Source organism: Cygnus olor, chromosome 4 (genome assembly GCF_009769625.2).
Source record: "Cygnus olor isolate bCygOlo1 chromosome 4, bCygOlo1.pri.v2, whole genome shotgun sequence".
Lineage (NCBI taxonomy): Eukaryota > Metazoa > Chordata > Aves > Anseriformes > Anatidae > Cygnus > Cygnus olor.
The window spans coordinates 20628158-20648993 of NC_049172.1; the positions used below are offsets into that span (position 1 = coordinate 20628158).

The 20836-nt window shown below is 44.4% G+C and overlaps 1 protein-coding gene across 3 annotated transcripts in view; it reads left to right on the top strand.

Moving 5' to 3' along the window:
• Positions 1-673: 673 nt before the first annotated feature.
• ACSL1 (acyl-CoA synthetase long chain family member 1) overlaps positions 674-20836 on the top strand; it is a 38429-nt gene continuing 18266 nt past the window's right edge. The window contains exons 1-5 of one of the 3 annotated variants that reach the window (XM_040555549.1): positions 674-824; positions 9772-9999; positions 16211-16325; positions 16719-16783; positions 18047-18148. In XM_040555549.1, coding sequence (XP_040411483.1) covers positions 9805-9999; positions 16211-16325; positions 16719-16783; positions 18047-18148 — 477 coding nt within the window. In that variant the 5' untranslated portion in view covers positions 674-824; positions 9772-9804. Of the gene's footprint in view, positions 825-1273; positions 1299-8239; positions 8343-9771; positions 10000-16210; positions 16326-16718; positions 16784-18046; positions 18149-20836 lie in introns of those variants that run through there. The other 2 variants (XM_040555550.1, XM_040555551.1) reach the window with 2 other exon arrangements.

Consider the following 20836-nt stretch of genomic DNA (forward strand, 5'->3'; position numbering starts at 1 on the left):
GTCTTAGCTGACACTTAAGGTAACTCAAAAAAAACATGAAACAGAGGAGGCTGAAACCCATGGCACTACTCAGTGTGTACGATATGGCAGAACTTTGAGATTTGGGTTGATGATTTACAAACGAAATGGGCCAGTGAAGCACACAGCCAAACCACAGCAAGGTAACTTGACTTTCAGAGGTCCGCTGAAACAACTCCAAGTTCCTCTGTTTTGTCACAGCATGCCTCAAATCTGCAGTCCCCTCACAAGCAAAATTTAGTGGTTGGTAACATAGGGTTCATGGGGTTGCGATGAGTTCATCATCCGCTTTTATCATGAAACGTGCAACTTTTCAGCATACTTGTACTGGATGCAGACGGCTTTTGTACAGCTGGGAGGAAAAGTTTCCCTCACAAGCTGTCACCTTGGCTTTGTAAGGTATAAAGGGCTGCACCCTGTACCTCCAAATCCCGCGAGCGAGCAAAGGAGGAACAAGGCGGCTCATTGGGGCTCCTTGAATTTAGGGGGATGAAGTGAGAGGGCTGAACCCCACAGGGAGGGAGGGACAAGGCGACTGACTGCCGGCCTTTCCCCGCTGCCTCCGGGGGACCGGGGCTGGCCGTGAGGGGCCGGGGCTGGCCCTGAGGGGCCGTGAGGGGCCGGGACAGCCGCAGGCCCCGCGCAGGAGGCGGTGCGAGCCCTCCGTGCGGCGGCGGCAGGGGGCGGTGAAGGCGGAGGAGGCGGGCTCGCCACACGCACCCGCCGCTCCCGCCGTGCTCCGCTTAAATAGGGCGGCGCCGGGGGAAACCGTGCATAGTACTGCTCCGCCGTGCGGCCGCCGGGAGGTGAGCGAGGCTCGGGGGGAACCGCCGCCACCACCGGGGGGACGGGGGCGAGGAGGCCGGGGGGCTGCCGGGCGGGTGCCGGCGGCTGTCAGGGCCGGGCCGGGGCCTGCCGGGGCCGCCGCCTCGACCTGCCCGCAGCCCCGGGGCCGGGCGGCCTGCTTGGCCGGCTGTCAGCCGGGCTGAGGCGGGCACAGGAGCGGTGCCCGGCCTGCTGCCAGCCGTGGCGCAGCGCAGGCTGCCCCCGGAGCCCTGTTTGCCTCCCCCGGCCTCGCCGGGCTGGGGGTTTCAGCGTCTGGGTGCCGGACCTTGCCTCGCTGGACCCGAGGAGGCTGCTCTCGGATACAGCGTGTTGTTGAAGCAGCATCTCTTTATTTATTTTTTTTTAAGCGCGTGTGGAAGCGTGGCGTGAGGTGAACCGGCCTAAAATGGAAGGCTGAGGGGCTGGGAGTCCGCAGGCCGCCTGCCCCCCGCTAGGTAGGGGTACGGAGCTGGGGGTTTGTCCGAGTTCAGCGATGCTTTTGTTCCGAGGTGCACGCGTTTGTTGTTCCTGTCGAACAGGAATCGCAACCCTGGAAGCCTCCTAAATTTCTAAAGGGCAAGCCTGTGAGCTGTCTGGGGTATTACCAAAGCGCTTCTGGACCGAGCAATCTGCCTAAAGACTTGCCTCCGTTGGGTTAGTGTCAGAGATGTGATGGTCCTGTCCTGTGACAGGAAATAGTGATATCTAAACTAGCTGCTCCTGAAGCCCTGTGCTTTTATATTTGTGCCTAGGTGAAATTATTCTGTGTGGTGTAAGCAGGCTTTTTGGCCACGTTGCTTTGCAGGGAGCAGTGCCGTCTCCTCAGCCTGCTTGGGAGCTTTTATATTCACACCTCTGTGCTTGGGAATGTGCCCTGGCTTGAGGGCTGAGGTTTCTCAGATCAAGAGATTCAGCTCAGATTTCTCAGATCAAGAAGGCATTGAGCTTAGGGGAAAAACACCTTTCTTTTCTCTCCTCACCAGTAACACCTAATGAGGGGAAATGAAATACGGAGCTCCTCATGGAGCTGTACTGCTGTTGGCTGATTCTCTGAAACAGAAAGATATCAAGTGTGTTTATATTGGAGTACAGAAATGATTGGGGGGCTGGATTAAAAGCTTGTAGTTACAAATATCTGTTTTGTGTAGTGTACTCAATACAAGGTCTTAAGCAACTGGCCTTAGCCTATTCTGGGGGCTGCAGTGACTATGTTGAATCAAAAGGCTGCTTCTAAATTTGGTAGATACTGTTTTACAACTACAAATCTCCCAGCTTGAGGTTGGAAGTAGGTCATCAGTTCTTGAGAAGCCTGCCCCTGAGTAGCCTTTCGCGTCAAGGGCAAGTACAAGGTTGGTATCTGTATCAGTGGAGAAATAAAACCAGCAATTCAAATGGAAGGAAAGAAAACTCTTCATAATAGTTATCTGGGTAAGTAACTCTCCTGTTTCTTTGAGTAAAGTCTCTGTAGCTGACTCTCCTACCTGCTCGCTCCACTGCAAATTAATGCTGCATTGGCTTTTTGGAGGAGGTAGATCATACACTTTTCAGACCTGAGTGTGTTAATCTCCAGTGGGGAGGCGTAAACTCTTTCTATTTCCCCTACAAGAAGACATTTTAGCTAATGTGAGCAATAGAATACAATAGTGGCTTTGTTTGTTTTGTTTTTTCTATTTATTTTGTACAAGTCTTGATAATGCAGATGACTGGAAGGAGTAGACTCAAAGGCTAATGGCACCAGATATTTCAAATGTGCAGCAGAGGGAGAGGTTCTGGCCCAAGGGAGTACAGTGCTTGGTAAATTGCGCTTCTGGTAGTGTGATGCAAAGATTGGCTGCCTTATTCTACTTCTGTGCTGTGCTAAACTACAAGTGGAAAGTACGCAAAATATTTTGTTAAAATATAACCAGTGGTAACTCCCCAGAAATCCTCACAAATGAGAGGGGAGATGGCTTGTCTGTAGGTACAGGACTTTGTGTGGGAGTTCCTCGTGCTGTGTGGCTGAGGGAAGGGCTGCTGAACAGTGCTGACCTTTGCAGGCAGCAGCCTGAGCCCTGCCTGCAGGTGGGGGGGCTCACTCTTCTGCAGGTCCTGCCTGACTCCTGGTAACACACAGGCTTCTGCTCTCTTGCTACCTCCTGTTTTTGGAGTTAGTATTTTACCCTCTGTAGATGGCTCACTTTGGTTGAGAATTGAACTTTAGTACTGGTAGCTTGTCCAGCATTGACTGAAAACTGCTTCTATAGTTTGATAGAGAGGAGGAAAAAAGCTCTTTCTTATTGCTGGACTTTCTTATTTAAGGCTTATAGCAGAAATGCATGATGTCCTGTGGCAGCAAGCTGTTTCCAGAAAAGGACTTCTGGCTTGTTACATGAATTGCAGTTTGTAAACCTAGAACTCTTAAGCTTTTCAGCTTGATACTGCATGTGCCTTGTATTTGACAACTTGGTCTCTGCAGTTGGACTGCATTAATAGGCCAGTGAGGAGGGGTGAGCTTCCTGGAAAAGAAAGGCCCCTTTGGAGGAGATAAAGGGGTACCTTAATACCTGGTGCCAAGGGGGGGCTGCTTGGTTTGTCATAGCTTTCCTGTGGTGCTAGTGTTGGGAGAGCACTGTGGTGAATTAGTTGCTTCCAGGAAGAACTTCCTGATCTGTCTGGCCTCAGTGCTGTGGGTTACACTCTTTTAAACTTTCTGCTGAATGTAAACACTGGTGTGATGCACCATGGCTGAAGTATGCCTGACCCAGGTTACCCTTTGCTATGGCTGTCAGGTGACCAAAGCATGAGTAAGAAACTCACTGTTGCGTGGTCTCAGGTGAGTACTTGAAGCATATGTTACCTTGAGGTACGCACAGGACTTTCCTGGAACAAGTAGCATGAATAAGTTGGCGCAAGCTACTCAAGCTGCTAGTGCCACCGGAAAGCTGCCAGCTCAGGGCAGTCCCCTCTGTGGGGTGATCGTCATCTGCTCGGTGTTTGGGCTGAGATAAATTAACAGGGGAGTGTCACGATGCTAGCCAGCGTTGTAGGGATGCAGTTCTAAAGGGAGAAAGTAATTTAGGCTTCAAAGAAGATGTTTGTAAGCGTTTTTATTCCTCATTGAGGAGGATAAACTGGTAAGACTTCTAGTGGTTGCTGTGTGTAGATAGGCGCTAATCAATGGGAACACTTAAAATTGGTCATGGTCTCACAGGCTTTAGTGGGAAGTGCTGATTTCTTTAGCGTGGTGTTACCAAGTGCTGCTGAAGGGTGCTAACTGCACAAAAGACATCGATCGAGCCACATGACAGGAATCCACTTGGCTTCTGAACTGGAGTGAACTCCAGTGACCTCGCTGGTGTGCGCTCAGATTACTTGTTGGGCCTCATTAAGAGGCAAGAATCCAGGTGCTGTTCCGTTTGATTGTAGGAGGGTTGTGGCCAAATGGCTGAGGACAGGGCTGTGACTTTGCCTGTCAGTGGGGGACAGAGCCTTGACACATCCCTGTCAGATGCAGTGCTTCAAGGTTGCAACAAGTCTTCACTGCTTCAGCTGCAGCTTATTGAGTCACCGTGTCCCTCCTGCCTGGTGGGGCTGAATCGAGCTGGCAGGCTGCTTCCCTCCAGCCATCTGCCTTGTCCCAGATGAAGGGACACAGCCCTCAGAGGCAACCTGAACCACTGCACGGTGCCCCGTGCTTGCTCAGAGCCAGACTGGGGGGCTGCAGGCAGCTGGGATGCTCAAAGTGTCGAGGGGTGAATATCAGGGACCTGCTTGTTCCCATCTGTGGGATGGGTTCCTCATTAACAGCTTATTGATTCTTTCTTCATTGCTGTTACAGGAAAGCGAATTTGGCAGCCAGCTACTTCAGAAGCGGGGTTTGTAGCTCTGAAACCTGGTTGGGAGATTCTGGGTAAGATGTGATATTTAGGTTTGTTTTAATTGGAGAAAAGGGGATAGGGGAGGAGAGTGGAGTAGTTGATGGGACCATGTTACATTTCAACAGTATTTGACTTGTTTGGGAGAGCCCTTTGTGGCCAAGGCCAGACTTGCATGTTATATGTGCCATGCTGAGCACCGTGCAACACACCTTGCTGCAGCATTTATGTCAGAGGAGGCTTAATCTGAGAAATCTCCTCCAGGCCTTAATTACCTGTGCTCCTTTGTGTCTTTAGGGTGCTTGTGGTTTCCCTGCTGGGTACGGCTGGCTCTGACACAGGTGGTTGCAAGACCTCAGTCAAGTTACTGCCTTGACTGCAGGGCAGGGGGGAGAGAATCCTGGGAGGCCTTGTGTGCGGTGTCTGGAGTTACGTGCTTGAGGTGTAGCTCTGCAGCTGGAGAAACCAAGGGGCGGCTGTGCTGTCTCGTTTCCTTCTGGGAGCTAATGGCTATCTGCTCATCAAGCCGAGAGCTGGTCTAGCTGAGAACTAGCATCAGAACTAACCCAGGAAAGCTGGTTTTGCTAGACCATGTCCCGTGTGTGCGTGTACCACCAGCTGAATCCCTGGCCAGCAGAGGGTTGTGGGAGCGTGCATCTGGGAAGGATTGGGCTGGTTGAAACTTAAGCTGATTGTAAATTGCACCATGAGATTAGAATTAGGTATCTATTCAGGCAAGGATTTCTTTTGTCAGTAGCCAAAGCTATTAGTTGCACCCTCTTGTACTCTGCATTAAAGCTAGAATATGATTCTGCACTTGGCTCTTCTTTAAAGGATGAGTGGAAAAAGACTTGAGCATTAGGGGGACACTGGGAGCTCTGGGGTGTAACCTGTAGCAGTAAGAAAAACAAACTAATTGCTCAACAGCTCTGAGGCTAACCCAAAGGTACATGGGTGGCTGGTAACCTTTTCCAGCCTTTCACAGTGAAAACATCTTGGGGCCATACCGCTCACAGCGAGAGGAACCGCAAGAGAAGCTGCCCTCCTTTCTGTAAGAGCGCAGAAATAACGTGGCTGCTCCTTCCAGGCCGTGTGGGGAGCTTGCCTTTATCACCAGCCACCAGCGCTGGAGTCCCACTGCCCTCAGTGTTAGGGCGGGGGGAAGAGGCCATTGGCTCTTGGGGCTGTTTTCTCTGCAGCAAAGGAGCTGACGGCTGCTCTCCTGTTCTCTTCCGTTGCACTCGAACCATGTCTGGCCACGGGTAGACAATGGGCAGGCTGCTGCCCTCTGTAAATAGCCCATTGTGTGCCCAGAGTAGGAGCAGCAAAGAACGGCCGAGTGCTGCCAACTTGGGTCGTTGCCTTGAGATACTGGCTGTGCTGTGAAGAATGAGCCCTGGGTGCTGCGGGGTGTGTGTGTGCAAAGAGCTGGCTTTGTCTGAGCTGTGCAGAACTCTGACTGAACTGATGCGATGAATGTAGAGGGATGCTTTCAGGGGCTGGGTTTGGAAAGCACTGTTTCTGCAGAGCACAGGTAATTACCTCTGATGGAGTTCTTCTGCCCTGTTACTAGAACCTGGTTCCTGTGTCTGCCTGGTATAATTTAACTAAAACCAAACCAGCCAAGGTCTGTTGGTTGCTTTGAGGAAAGTGGTTTTTTGACCTGCTCAGATGTTGTCCCTCGTGCCCCAAGTAGCAAGCTGAGTGTCAAAGGCTGGTGCTTCTCACCTGGGATGTGCCTCCTTTGAGTCTCCAGCCATGACCTGCAGTCAGTCACCACCTACCATCTCACGGTAGGACCTAGTTCCACAGTCCATTGCCTGCAGTCCAGACCCCATCTGGTTAAGAAGCGATTTCAATACCTGAGTTTTTGGAAAAGAACATGGAGCTGCAACCAGTGGTCTCGGTGAATCTTGTTGGCCTTGCACAACTGCCTCTGTGAGTGTCCTACCACCAAGTAGTTCAAGGTGCACTTCTCCAAGCAGATGGCTCATGCTGACTGTGCGGTTGGAGTTAATAGCTTACTGATCACTCTTCTAGTCTTCTGTTGGCTGAGGTGAAAGGTGGGGGCAAAACTTCAGTGAAGCTTAAAAATGGGGAGGTCCATAGGTAGCAATTATGGAGTGCCAAGGTGTGGGTGGGCTGCATAACTTGAAGGATAAGTTGGTGCTTTGGGGTGGAAGTAACAGAGGTGAGTGGAGTGTATGAAGCCTTGCTGGGCTGTTTTGCTTGTCTTGAGTAAGTAGACTTAGCTGGGCACTTACTCGAGGAAAAGGACTGAAGGCGAGGTCTAGTTCAATTGAAAAGACTTTTGTGGACTTTAAACTGCTCTCCTTGATCATGGGGAAGACCTTGGATGTCTGATATGATTGGAGCATAAGCCAAGTAATTACTGGGATGGATCAAAGAAGGCTGAAGGGCATTGAAACCTCATCTTTTTTTTGAGAGGGCGTATTCATGCATGTTTATGAATGTGAGTGTTCTTGTTGCATCTGACTTCATCTTAACTACAGAAAGAGTTGATACGACCTAGTTGATAGTGTTAAAGCTAGGAATTGCTTCGTTCTGCTGAGAACTTTGTCCTGATCTCGCCTCTCTGTGCTGATGAGGCAGAAGGTGTAATAAATGAGTCTCCCTCAATACAAGCGTAAGCAGTGGAGTAAGTTATGTAACTGAAATTCAAGAATGTTTTGTTTATAAATTGCTCTACAAACGACTGGTCAAAGAAATGAAGAGTGGCGATGCTCATTTTTCTTTACCTAGTCCTAAATTATCCCAGCTTCTTGACTACAATAGGACTCTTATGTGAATTAAATGAAGGTGTTTACTTCAGTTCTTGTCAGCTGTAATAGCACACCAGCCTTCTGAAAGAATAATTCTCTAATTACCCTGCATTCCTGAATTATATAGTATGTGAGCAGGATATATCCTGACTAATACAGAGAGGAAAGCAAGTATTTGTTTAAGTCAGAGCTGCTTATTGTGAGGCTTGAGGAAGAAAGAGCTCAGCTTGCTCTTTGCCCTTACATATACTTTAACCCCCCTTTTGCTAATCTGATAGTGTGGTGTCTAATAGGATATCCAAAACTGATTTGTAAGCTAAGCCTTTCTTGTTGGGATTGATTTATTCTTAGTGTTCATCTATGGGAAGCTAAACCACCAGAGTTTTCATGCCTGCAATGCAAAGAAATGTAGCTGTATGTATAAAAAGCGATGGCATAGTGATCCTAATTGAGTCAGTAATTTTTTATGCTACGGAAAGGTGAAGAGATTTCTTGATATACTCAGTTCTTCGCCTTTCATTGCCTCAGTTTGAGGTGCCACAGGTTTGTGACGTGGTCTGCTGCGTATTGCAGTGCAAATAATCAGAAGGCACTTCTGTAGTGGCCCTATGCAGCATACCTAGGCCATGCGGACAGCTACCCTGAGATATAAATACAGGGGAGAGTGGGGAAAGGCAGTGCCCCCGGGCTTGGGGGGGCTGGGACCTGTCCAGAGATGGACCTGACACCCCTGTCTGTGACCTTATTTCAGACCGTTCTCCTGCTAACGTGCTCTAGGTGACCCTGCTGGAGCAGGGGGTGGACTCGGTGATCTCCAGAGGCCCCTTCCAACCTCAGCTGCTCTGTGCAGGGTTGTGAAACGGTGGGTCCTTTGAACCATCTTACGGTGTTTTTGCTGTCTCTAGCAAATCCTTCTCAAATACTGGTTAGTCTCTTTATGGACTAGACGACTCCCCTGTCTAGCTGAATAACTGATGGCAGCAACAAAGATTTCATCGGCAGATCGTAAACTTCAGTTTTTTTTCCTGTAGAAGTGTGAGATGTTAACCTGGTATGCTTGGTTTCAGAAATGAATGTACCTCTAATTCTGGCTGCCTGGATTTCAGCGTCTCCTATACTACCACTGTGCAGTAGTGTATGGCTCCACAGCACATCGTAGCCATCCAAACAAATCTGACGCTCTCTAGGTCTCTTGCTGTGTCGTCTCTTGCCAGTGGCTGAGCTGCAGGGACCCAAAGGAGCACACCACGGGGCTGAGCGCAGGAAGATGTGGCTCTGGCAATGTCCCTGGGTGGCAGGAGGCAGCTGGGAGCTGGCGCAGGGCAGGCAGCCGTCCTTCAGCGCTGTGGGGTGATCGGCTGCGGGTCGCCATTGGCCTGGCAGGGCCCGCTGCCTGCCTGCTGCTGCTCACCTCTAACCCAGTGGGCAGGAGCCCCTGGCTCTGGCATGTGACAAACGTCCCTGGGGACCTTGGCTGGGGAGGAGGGCACCAGCTGAGCTGATGGCGAGGCTTTTTTCCGTGGCCGCTTCTGGCTGCGGAATATCCATGTCAGCACGGGCGAGGAGTCGCCTTTCCTCAGCTCTCTGTATGGACGTGACGGGTAAAACGTGCTTCCTGTGCCTGTTTATGCCACTGTTTGCCGCGGCCTCGCAGATGCTGCTTTGTTCTGCCTTGTGTCTGAAGATGAATTGTTGGTGTGACACCGGGAGAAAAAGGAAGCTAGCTAGCACGGTGGGCTATAGGGAGAGCCTTCCTGCGGAGGCTCTGCGGAGCTTTCTGTGCACGACTGAGGGGAGAGTAGGGAAGGGGAGGTGAAAACTCCTGCTCTGCTCCCGCAGGATTAGGTTGCTCTCTGTTGGGTTAGTGCCGGAAAGTAAGCCAACATAGCCCTGCCCTCTCTCCCCCAAGTCCCATGTGACACTCACTCTTTAAGCAGCCTTGTGCTGTAGCTATTCTGCCAGTAAAGGTCTAGCACTTCTGAAAGACTATCCTTCAGACAAAAAAAACCCAATCACAGAATCGTGTTTTGTTACAATGCAATGCAGTGTCTTAAGTGATATTAAAACCCTGGAGCCTTCCTGTCAGCCACACCTGTTTTTCCAGAGTATGAACTAGTAATTGCTTATTTACGTAATTGCATTACAGGAATCTAAAGATACTGCTTGCTTAGTGGCAGATAAAGTCACTTTGATAGTGAGAGGCTGGTAGGACAAAGCATACATTGCTCTCCCATAACAATACTGAATTGAAGCAGAATTTCAAATCTGTCTAATTCTTTTCCCGTCAACAGATTCCAGCTCTGGGACAACTGCACTGAACTACAATGCAAGCACATGAGTTGTTCAGACATCTACGGATGCCGGAACTTGGGGATGTCAGGCAGTATGTGCGCACCCTTCCAACAAACACGCTGATGGGTTTTGGTGCTTTTGCAGCTCTCACAACCTACTGGTATGCGACAAGACCGAAAGCATTAAAACCACCATGTGATTTAGCAATGCAGTCTGTGGAAGTAGAGGTAAGTGTCACTTGATGCTGTCATTCACTGAACTTTGAAGCCTACAGCAGTCACTGCTTATGCAGTGTTTCTGAACTGGAGGGGGGGAACACTTCTCTGAAGTGTGGCTTGGGCTCTTTTTTTGGCTTGCTGAATTTGAAGACCAAGTTGAGGTTTCAGGTCACTGTGGTGATAACTAGTATGGGAGAGAGACTGGTGAGAAGAGCTTCTGATCTGAGTGGTGGCAAGAAACTTGTGACTATTACAGCTGGCACAGTGTAGTTTTTACTTTAAAACTGTTTAGGTGGTGACTTATGAAATCAGGTCTTGGTCAGAGTGTGTATGGTGGGGTATACTGATTAGACTAATACTATTCTGTTACAATATCTAGCTTATAATAGCTGACAGATGAGACTTTATATTTGGTTACAAGCATGAAGAGGGTACTAACTGTCCTGAAATGATCTGCGGAAAGATATGAGTCCTGCCAAGAGAGCCCAGCCATAGAGTAAGTTGAAATTAAAGCAACCATGTACCAAACTCTGGATATGCTAGCTTAGTTTTTGTCATGATTTCAGAGGCACAATATTGCAGTTAGGTGGTGGTTTTAATACTGAAGTCAAATATGGAAACGGTCTGACTGGGAAGAACTGTTGCTTAGATGGAAATACAGACAACTGATTACATGGTTGGCTTCCTGAGCAGCAGTTTTATCAATTTCCTTGTTTACTACGGAGTCACTGTTTTATGATGGATTTCATTCTCTCAAGAGTGCCCCTCTATTTCCTCGGAGTAGACAAGGTATTTCCTTTTTTGACGGAAGGAGATAGCTTTGGACAGTTGTGATCTTCAGGTGAGGTATTATAAAATATAGGAAAATAAGGGTGACAGTTTACTGCATTACTCTTAATAGTCAGAAATGATATCTATAGACTTCTTTTCATACATCTTTGCAACAAAAGAATCCCATTACAGCAGATTCTTTTGTGTGGCTAGACCCCATTTGGGTGTCCTGTGTCACAGGTGTTTAACATGACTTCATGAGCTTAAGATGTGACAGTAAACTGGTATAAACGAATGTGGCAGAGCAGTTTGAAATTTTGCAGTAGGTAACCTTTCATGAGCTCTAGCAAAACACTCCTATCGTAGCCTCAGATCACACGTTTCTTTCTCTGCAGTGCTTCATGATAGTGGAACTGAAGAATTGAAGCATCAGTTGGCCCCACCATTCAGAAGCTTAGCTTTTCTTAGTCTTTTTTCCAGTATGATATACTTCTAAGCTTGCCTACAAGTCATGTCACGGTAACAAAGACCAAGTAATGGTCCACTGTTAAAATTGCAGGAAGGAGACAAATGTGTTCTGGCTACATGATAGTTACAAAAACATCTCTCTACAAGAAGCACATGTATTTTAGGGATTCAGAGGCTAGATCTCACTTCTGGTGAGCTTTCCCAATCTGGATGGTGGCCATTTAGACAGTGTATAGAATATTCTTGTAGAACAACATGTTTTAGTGGCTGCAATAAACAAGCAGTGAAGCTTTCCAGCTGTGGAGTGCCTCACTACCCAGTATAGACTGTATCAATGGCAGGCTGGGGGGGCTTTGTGCTGGAAGATGGTGGAACAGCAGCTTTTAACAGGCCATAAACCCAGTGACAAATGTTTATGTGCTTGAGACTAGACAGCAGTCTCAGCTCACTACCTTTACCTCTTCAAGTTAAACTGCTCATCACTCACGGATTCCATGATTAAAATTGTCTGTAATATGAGACCTCACTAAATACTTAATGTGCAATTGATCCATATTGTACTAATTAACATCAGCTCTGAGCAGAGCAGAATAGGTAGAGAGGGATTACTTTTCATTGTCCCTTCAGAAAACACACTAATAGAAGGAATGGCTAGTATTAAATGAAGAAAAGCTGAATGTTATGTCTTGGGGGTAAAGAGCTCAAACTTTAATATCTTGAAATGACCAAGATCTGCCCAGTTTTGTTTGACAATTCAGATAAAGCCCTTTACAATATAATGTTGTAAGCCATCTCAAACTAATGAAATGAGAATGTATGTTGAAGCAAGTTTAACATCTGTTAGAACTGGTGCTTTTAATGATAGCACCAAGCGTAATGCAGTGCTTGAGTTTCAGTTTCTTGCTATGTTTGCTTAGAATTTCACTTCATGTGCTCCATTCTCTTAGCTGTTTTAAGATGGATTCCCACTTCTGTGGGAGAAAAATGCAAAACGCTGCTCTCAGATTATGCCTTAACTTGATCATCTTTAACCAGAAAAGATGTTCAAATGTCTAGAGAATCAGCAACATGCTCCAAAAGAGATGTAGCAGAACACAAATCTGCACAACTGAATATCAAATCTCTGTTCATTAATGGTTATAGCTTTGAGTTATAAATGTGCTCCTGCTTAATTCTTACTTGTGACTTATTCTCTTGGTGTCTAATGAAGTTAAATGAAGCCAGTGATTGGCATAGGATTTCTATGTATTCTGATGATAAGTATACTTATATATATATATGTATTCTGATGATAAGATATATATAAGATATAAGTATATGATGATAAGATATATATCATATATATATATGATGATAAGTATATAATGATGATAAGATGATAGCTCCTTAAAGGAGGAAAAATATCCTATTTATTGCTGTTCAGGGTCACTTCGTGGCTCTGAAAAGCTTTGATTTAGTAGGTCAGCACCCAGTGACCTATTCTAACCAACACTGAGGGAGCATAGAGATTGTATGCAGACTTAAATGGGTGCTGAGTTACTGAAAGTATCTGCTTTCTTTTAGAGTAGGTGCCACAAAATACATGGACTGCAGTCTTTGAAATGTACACGCCAGTTCCATTTCGTGGAAAGAAATCCTGTTTTCAAAGCTGTAAACACAACATGAATTTTGTGAGAATCTCTGAGGCCTCAGTGAAAATCTTTCGGGATCCACTTGAATCTACTGTCTGTGGAAGGGAAGACAAGATTAAGAGTGATCATAAGTAAGCGTGAGACTACTGCTGAGACTCATGCTGTACTCAGTTGTGCACTGTACCAAAGATTTCAGTGCTGCAATAAGGCCTTATTGTAAGAGTGACTTTTTGCAAAATCATGTTTGTGACTCTTAGGTGCATTTGGATCTGTCTACTTATGGATTGCTTTTAGTTGGTGATGCATATTTAAACAACTTGAACTATTGATTTTAGAGTGCGGGATGTATGGCTGTCAAATATATTACGTCATGCTTTAAAAATGCAAGTACTTCTATTTGGGTCAAGTTCTGCTAGAGTATGTAGAAATATGGTGTGTAAACAGTAAGGATGTCAATACTGTCTTGTAGTAAGAGTTTGGGTTGGACTTCAGCTTTCTTCCCTTAAGAAAAGACATTCAGATATGGAGAGTGGCATTCCTCTCATGAAAGCTCTTAAACCTCCATGCACTCTCCTGATATGGTACAGGAGCTCTGGCTTGTCTTGTCTTTCAGTAATTGCTTGATTAGACCTGTGTTTGTCTCTGTATTAAGGGATTGATTTTTTAGCAGTTGTGTGCTCACCTGGGGATTAGCTTTCTCAAAACTATATGGCTAGCTTCAAATCCTACCTTGTACTTCTTGCTGCTCAGAATGTGCATGTTAGTGACCCAGGCATCGCTTGGCAGCGTACTTTCCCTTAGGAACATGGAAATTAGGCCTCTCCTCTCTGAGGCATGGTTGAGACAGCAATATGTTTCGACAGTACTGCTCATCCTAAGCACCCTGTATCAACAAGAAGTAAGCCTATGTCTAAAAGTGGCTGTCTTGTGTTACAATCAGTTCCTGTTTGGGTTATGTAATATATTTCTTAAAGAATAAACTTCTTTCCTTAAGATGCAGCTATTACAAACCAATCCAAGGTCTTACTCTTAATGTCTACAAGCTGCTGCATAATTGCTCATCTTCTTGTGACAACCTGAAATGCTGCACTGGCTGCCTTAAACAAGTAACCCAAGGCTGTTCTTAGCATTAAAAAACTTTATTTCTTGGCTCCTTAAGGACACTTTAAAACTGACAACCCTTCTGAGTGCTTACTTTGTACTGGGTCTGCCTGTTAGATCCCATTCAGGTAACTTGCATGGAATCAGCCAAACATCCAGTCCTGAGGCTGAGATGTCTGACTAGTAATGAGCAGTGTTGTTCACAGCAAACTAAAAAGCACTTCTGCTACAAAGATTTGCCTGATGGCTGCACAAATATTTTGGGTAAGGACCCTTTGTACAGGCTCTTAAAATAGCGTAATTCCAGTCCTTTATACTCCAAAGCAAAATTAGACCAATACCATAATGTCACCTAATAGATGACTTAAAAGTGGCAGCGTGAGGTAAGGTCTGAATGATCTTCAGCATATCAAGGTGTATTTCGCCACATCTCTGAAGAATAACGTTGAACTCCTGATGGTCTTCACACAAGAAGCTGCCTTCTTCAGTGGAAAGTGAATTTCTAGCAGCCCTAGAGTAAGAGTTTTACTTTGTGTTGAGAAAAGGAATTAAGTAGGCAGGACGATACGCTGATTATGCTTTCCTTTACTGATAGAACAGAACCAATGGGTCTCGGCAGTAGTAGTCTGCAATAGTTTCTTAATTCCCTTGTTAAGAAGGGGAGTGCAGTCAGCCCTGAATCTAAGCAGTGTGCTCTCTGCCTGGTAAGCGTCGTTCTCAGGTTCAGTTAGTGCTTCAGGCCCTCTGAAAGCTGCTTTTTGTAAAGCTGCTTTTGTAGTTCTGAGTAGTAGGACATGTAAACAAAATAGTACCAGCTCAGCTGAGAAGAAAACCAACTTCTTGACTGTTGCCCAAGGAGTGACTTAAGGTGTGATACTCACCTACACAGAAATTGGAGTGCATCAAACATGGTGCCAATACATTACATACAGATGTTTCCTATGGCTGTGGTCACAAACTATGTGGCTTGATCTCCCTCTGGTTAGCTCCGGAGGTGGTAAAACTGGGAAATCTAGAAGCTGACCCTGGTTATCCAGTGTCTGTGCAAAGTGCAATAAAATAAGCACTCTGGCTTTTCTTTCCAGGCAGAGATGTGTCCAAGTGATCAGCTCATTTCCTATAGAGTAGATGTTGGTCTGAGGGCAAGTATGCTCTTGAATTTCTAATGTTATGACTTTGGAGGTAAGCTAGTCATTAAGTTGTTCTGGGCCATGTTCACAGTGTGTTTCTGCTTATGGTCAAAGGAGTGGCAAGCATTACACATAGTTTTGCTAAAAACAAGTCCAACTTGTTTCAGTTTTAAAATGTTTTTCCTTCTCTGATGAATCACTAATGTGCTAGCTCCTTTCTATGGACATGTGTGATATGACATCTTCAGATAAACTTGTATCTTTCCAGTTATAGATAACAGGTGATCTCTGATCTTCCAGGGTACCTTGAAATCAAAACCAGACCAATAGCCTGGGAAGAGTCTAATTGCATCTGATTAGGTTTTTGACATTGTGGGTGATGATATAATACATGTGTAGATTTAGGTAGCCCAAAATTTCTTTGAAAGGGCTGCAAGCTGACTACAACCCCTGATAAAGAGGATTTTAGGTAATATTTACTTGAAACTGCTTAACCAGCTGTACTGTCTCCCTGTTAAAAATCTGCTTGTAAGTGTCTGTCACCTGAACAGAACAAGTATGGCCCAACAGTACTTGCATAATTACAATATCTGAAACTTTAGTTGGTGTAAAATGAGATTATTTAACATAGCCTATTTTATAGTAGCAGATTAAAACTGACCATGCTTAAAATCATTAAGGTTTTGAAACCTGTCTGAACATGGTTGTTTACTATTTCTAATTGGAAAAGTAAATTAGGATCTGTGTTAACATCTAGAATGCCCCAGTTGAGGTTGGAGGGGATTTAGAAAGCTTAACTGCTGATATAATGGGATAAAATGCTTTTAAAGATGATCTTTGTCTAGTGAGGGGTGTCAAAGGGCATTTTGTGGCTCTTATATATGAGAGCACAGAGCAAATGTAGCTGAGGGTAGGTTTTTGTCTTGTACTTTCAGTAATGCAGGGAGAAATCACATATCTTTAAATGATGTCCTGGGAAATAGAAATGAAGTTCTCTCAAGCAGAATTTACTAAGACTCATAACAATGTTTAAAATAGATGAGATGTTTTTATTTCTTCAGGAATTTCCTGTTCATTTGTATCCAGCAAGTGTCCAACCTTTTTAATTGTCTTTTTTAGGGTGGTGAGCATGCTCGAAGGTCCTCTCTCCTTAAGAGTGATGAATTGTTAACTTGTTACTATGATGATGTGAGAACAGCTTATGACATCTTCCAAAGGGGGTTGCATGTTTCAAGTAAGTTTAAAATTAAAGTTACTCTTTTCAGTGGTGTCAAGAACTGAAGGTCTGGGCTCCTGAAGCCCCGTTGTGGATGGGGGATGTCTACCCATCAATAAGATGAATGCATTAAATGTGAGCATCTTGAAGGCAAATCCAATTGTGATCTCTTGCGAAGCAGCATTGTGTGAATTAAGTCAGTGCTGTGTTCCTTAGCCTAACCCAACCTTCACCAGCTTCATTCCCTGCCTGTCCCCCTCACCAACCCCAAAATGGGGTTTGCATTCTGAAGGTATTCCCAAAGAATTGATAGGGTGTCAGCTTAATGCTGGTAGGTGTGTAGTTAGTGTGCTGTTAAGACAGAGGAAGCAGGGGTTAAATTTTAAGTAACTTTTTTATTGCTGTTTTTAGATAACGGTCCATGTCTAGGTGTTAGAAAACAAAACCAGCCATACGAGTGGATATCCTATAAAGAGGTAAGTAGCCTTTCTAGCTTTGAGCTAGATCTGCTTTTGCTTACTGAGACCATTGCCACAACATCCAGTGGTGTGATATAAAAATACTTAATTATTCATGGTGTTTTAAAGTAACATCAAAATATTGCAGGAAGACTCTAATTCTTGTTAAAATCCTAAAGGAACAGTCACAAAAATGTACAAGGGAAAGAATACCTCCTGCACTTTGTTTATTCATTGTTTTATTCCTGAACGTATTTTGGATTATCTTGGCAGCTCTCAGCATTTTATTGAATTTCGTAGAATTTGGACACTACTACAAAGCTGCAGCCTTTCAGAGGCAATATTTGGAGGCTCAGAATGCTACTATTATAGTCACTCGTTTGAGAGGCTAGTTTTACTTTACAAATGTTACCTGTGCTTTTTGATTATTTGTCTTCAGTAGTGCTGAATAATGCTTGTACAGAGTGTTAATAGATACACTTCTACCTAGTAGCACACTGCTTCTTCATGATTGCTAAAAATACATCTTTATGCAAATCATCTTTGGGCAGCTCTGCATTTTCAGGTTGTACCCGATTTAGTAAGTGATATCTTAAACTTTGCATAAGCCTCGTCTAGCACGTAGTGCTAGGGTCAGTAAAGACCTTTTGTATGTAGCAGAGGTCACTTCCCAAGGTGGTTTTGCTGGGTATTTATTAGGTACAGCCTCTCATTAACAAAACTCTTCTGGTCAAGACGTGTGACATGTAGATTCGAGTCATATGCTATATGGAAGGAGGAATTGGAAAACTACTTTCCCAAAAGCTTTATTTATTGAACTGTTTTGTCTCCTTTATTTTTCTACTTCTTGAAAAGTAGAATGGTATTCTTGTAGGCACCGGGAATTCAGTAGTTCAGTAGTCTTCTGAAAGAAGCAGAAGGATGGCATATGTAATGTTTGTCACTGAGAAGTATAAAGCTGGCTCACTCCAGGGTCGCTTCTGGGGGTTAATACAAATGCAACAAAATAGCATCTTCTGCATGTGAGCATTAAATCTAAACTTAGACTTAATCCAGCTGGACTTTAACTGTTAAGTACTCTTCTGTGTTTTGTGTGCAAGTATGGTGTCTATATTCAGTCTAGTTTATCGAGGTCAGAGGACATCCAAAGTAGCCTAGAAAACCACTGTCTACTTCATGTTAGTTCTTATTCTTGTAAGACTTAAAGGAAAATGTTCTACGTGGTTTGTACTGTTAAGCTTGTCTCATTTTTTCATTTGGCTTCTCTTTATTTTCCCTCAGGTTTCAGACAGAGCAGAATATGTGGGCTCTGCATTACTCCACCGAGGCTGTAAACCATCTCAAATCCAATACATAGGGATCTTTGCACAAAACAGACCTGAGGTAATTTGATTGACAGTGTTTGTTAGTGATCTGGCTGTTACTGAAATGGCCCACTCTTCTAAATCTATTGATTTTTTTTTCTTTTTTGGCAGCGTACCGAGCTTCCCTACTATGAGTGTTTTTGGAGTTGGGAAAGGGCTCATAGCTGACACTGTAGACCCACAAGCTATAGACATGGCATCTAGAGCTAAGAGCTAAAACTGATAGCTGACATAACTGTTAGTCTTTTATGCTCGGGATCAGGGAATCCAAAGTAACTTTTCTCCTCTTTCTAGTTCATAGCAAATAGTTCATAGGCCTATTTAATGGGAAGCTAACATAGTGCTTATTTGATTTAGTGTTATCACCATTTGCTTTCTCTTAAAGTGACAATGGAGTCCTAGGTGACTCCAAGTATTTGGAAGTCGCAAGATATTTAAACCTTTCAAAACTTAAGGCCTTTAATGATGAAATATTTGGACAAATAAAAGATGGCTAAAGGTGATAGAATTCTCTCTGTGAAAGAGGCCCTGAACACCAAGATGCTGGGTGGCAAAATCTCCTGATAAAGGCAAAAATGGAAAATTCCTTAATAAGGAGGCAGAAAGACTAAAAGTGATACAACTGAAGATCATCTGACAATGCAAAATGTCACAAACCTTAGGCAACTATGGGGATGTTTTGATTAGCTGGTGTCTATCCATCTTAATCCAGGGGTGATTCTAGACTGCTGTTACTAAAAGTAGTATGAACTGTTGAGTAAATGTTTGCATATTCTGACTTTGTTTATTAAATCTATTTAATAGGGGTCAACTTCTCTAACTTGTTTGTGCTTAGAACTTCAGCTGGTGCTTGCTGTGTTAAGGTAGTTTAATCCAAGCCTGTATCAAGACAAGAGGATGATTCTTAACTTGTGTCTAAAATATGCTGTCCCTCTTGATTAAACTCTGGCAGCTGGATTCCATCCCTTAGAGCTGCCTTTTGTGTTGACATGGCTAGAAGCAGAAGCTGTACCACTGTCTCTGTGGTCCTGGACAACACTCTGCTGTTGGATCTTTTCTGATTTCCAGTTTGTCACTAAGCCTTTCCTTCTATCATTTAAAAAAGTGACTTTATACCCCCAACTTTCTCCTTTCCTAACAGAAAACCTAACTCTAGCATTGTACAAGAAACACTTTCCAGATTCTTAAATCTGGTAACTTGCTTGGATTTTCCTGCTGGAATTCTGGTCCTAACAGCTACAGTTTTTTTGTTATAAGGAGGCTGGGATGTCTCTAATTGGGAAGCTGTTAAATGAGTGCACTTGTAACATCAAGTGGAAACAAATAAAAAAAAAAAAAGAGCCAGATGTTAGTGAGGTAGACCTCTGAGTGCAAAGAAACTGGCCATCTCTTTTCCAAGGTTTTTGTTGATTTGGAAGATAGAATCTTTGGCTGTTAGGTCAGTGGATTTTTCTGAAGGAGGGCATGGCAGCATGGTCTGCTTATGGACCACAAAACCAAAATGTGCTGGAATTGCTTCATTCCAGCAGGCTTTGAGCTGGATCAAATGAGCTGGAAAGACCTGTTTAAGCCAACAACTTTAATTCTGGGATTTTCCCTACTGAAAACTACTGGATGAGTGTTGTGACATCCAAAATACAATCACTAATCCAGACAGGAGATTATGTGAAAGTTTTTGTCAGTGATTCCCATTTGTCAGTCTGGGGAACTGCTGGGAAAATCCCCTGGGGGGGAAATCCTAGCAAGTTACTTAAATGTTCACTAGAAAAATAAACTTTGGTTAATAAAAAACTACTTTCCCCTCTGAGTAACTGAAAAACAGATCCCTTCTACAAGTAGGGAAGTTGTGTTTTAAGTTGAGGGGGAAAAGCACAGTGAAATACGCACTTTCCCTTAATAGATCATAGCCACATCAGAAAAATTGAGACTTTCAGACTGCTGCCTCTATTCAGTACTAGCTGCTTGCTTGGGTTTAGAGAGAGGACTCCAGTGTTGAGTTTTGCTATTTGTGTCTAGCATCTCAATTTAAAGCAATATTTAAAAAGGAAGAAAAATGTCACTGGTCCAGAAAATGCCTGTCAATACACCAGTCAGTGTGCAAGAATAGTTGGAGGCTGTAATGGGAAGCTCAGTTGTCTGCAGCTTCTGAAGTCTACTGTAATAGACTTACCTCCAATAAAACAAGTCCTAAACTTGAAGCTGCTGAACAGCAATGCAGGTGCCCCATTGTTGTTAGATGTATAGGTGGATGCTGTCTATGGAAAAAATCCTCAGTGGACCCTGTTACAGCTGGTGTAGGTATGCATGCTTAGACTTTCATGCAGACACTAGCTATACCAGTAAGTTCCCTGTTCACTAGTGTTGTACTAGACTTTATAAGATGACTTCTTTTGGCGTAAGAGAGAAACAGCAGGCATGTTGTATAAGTGCCGTTAGAAAAATTTCCTCTGTTAAAGACTCTCAATCAGTAGAAAACTTAATTTAGGAAACTTGCCCATAATAACAGCTCATAAAACTGAGATTTAGCAGCTTTAGCATAGTTTCTATGTTAGATCTCCTATGGAATAATCAGCTGAATGATGCTTAAACTTGCCCTCATTACAGGGGTGAGGCAACTGGCCAGTGTCCTGCAAAAACACTGGAAAACATGATAGAGTTGGGGTGGGGGGAAATAGTAAAGGAAAACACTCTTTATTAATGAGATCCT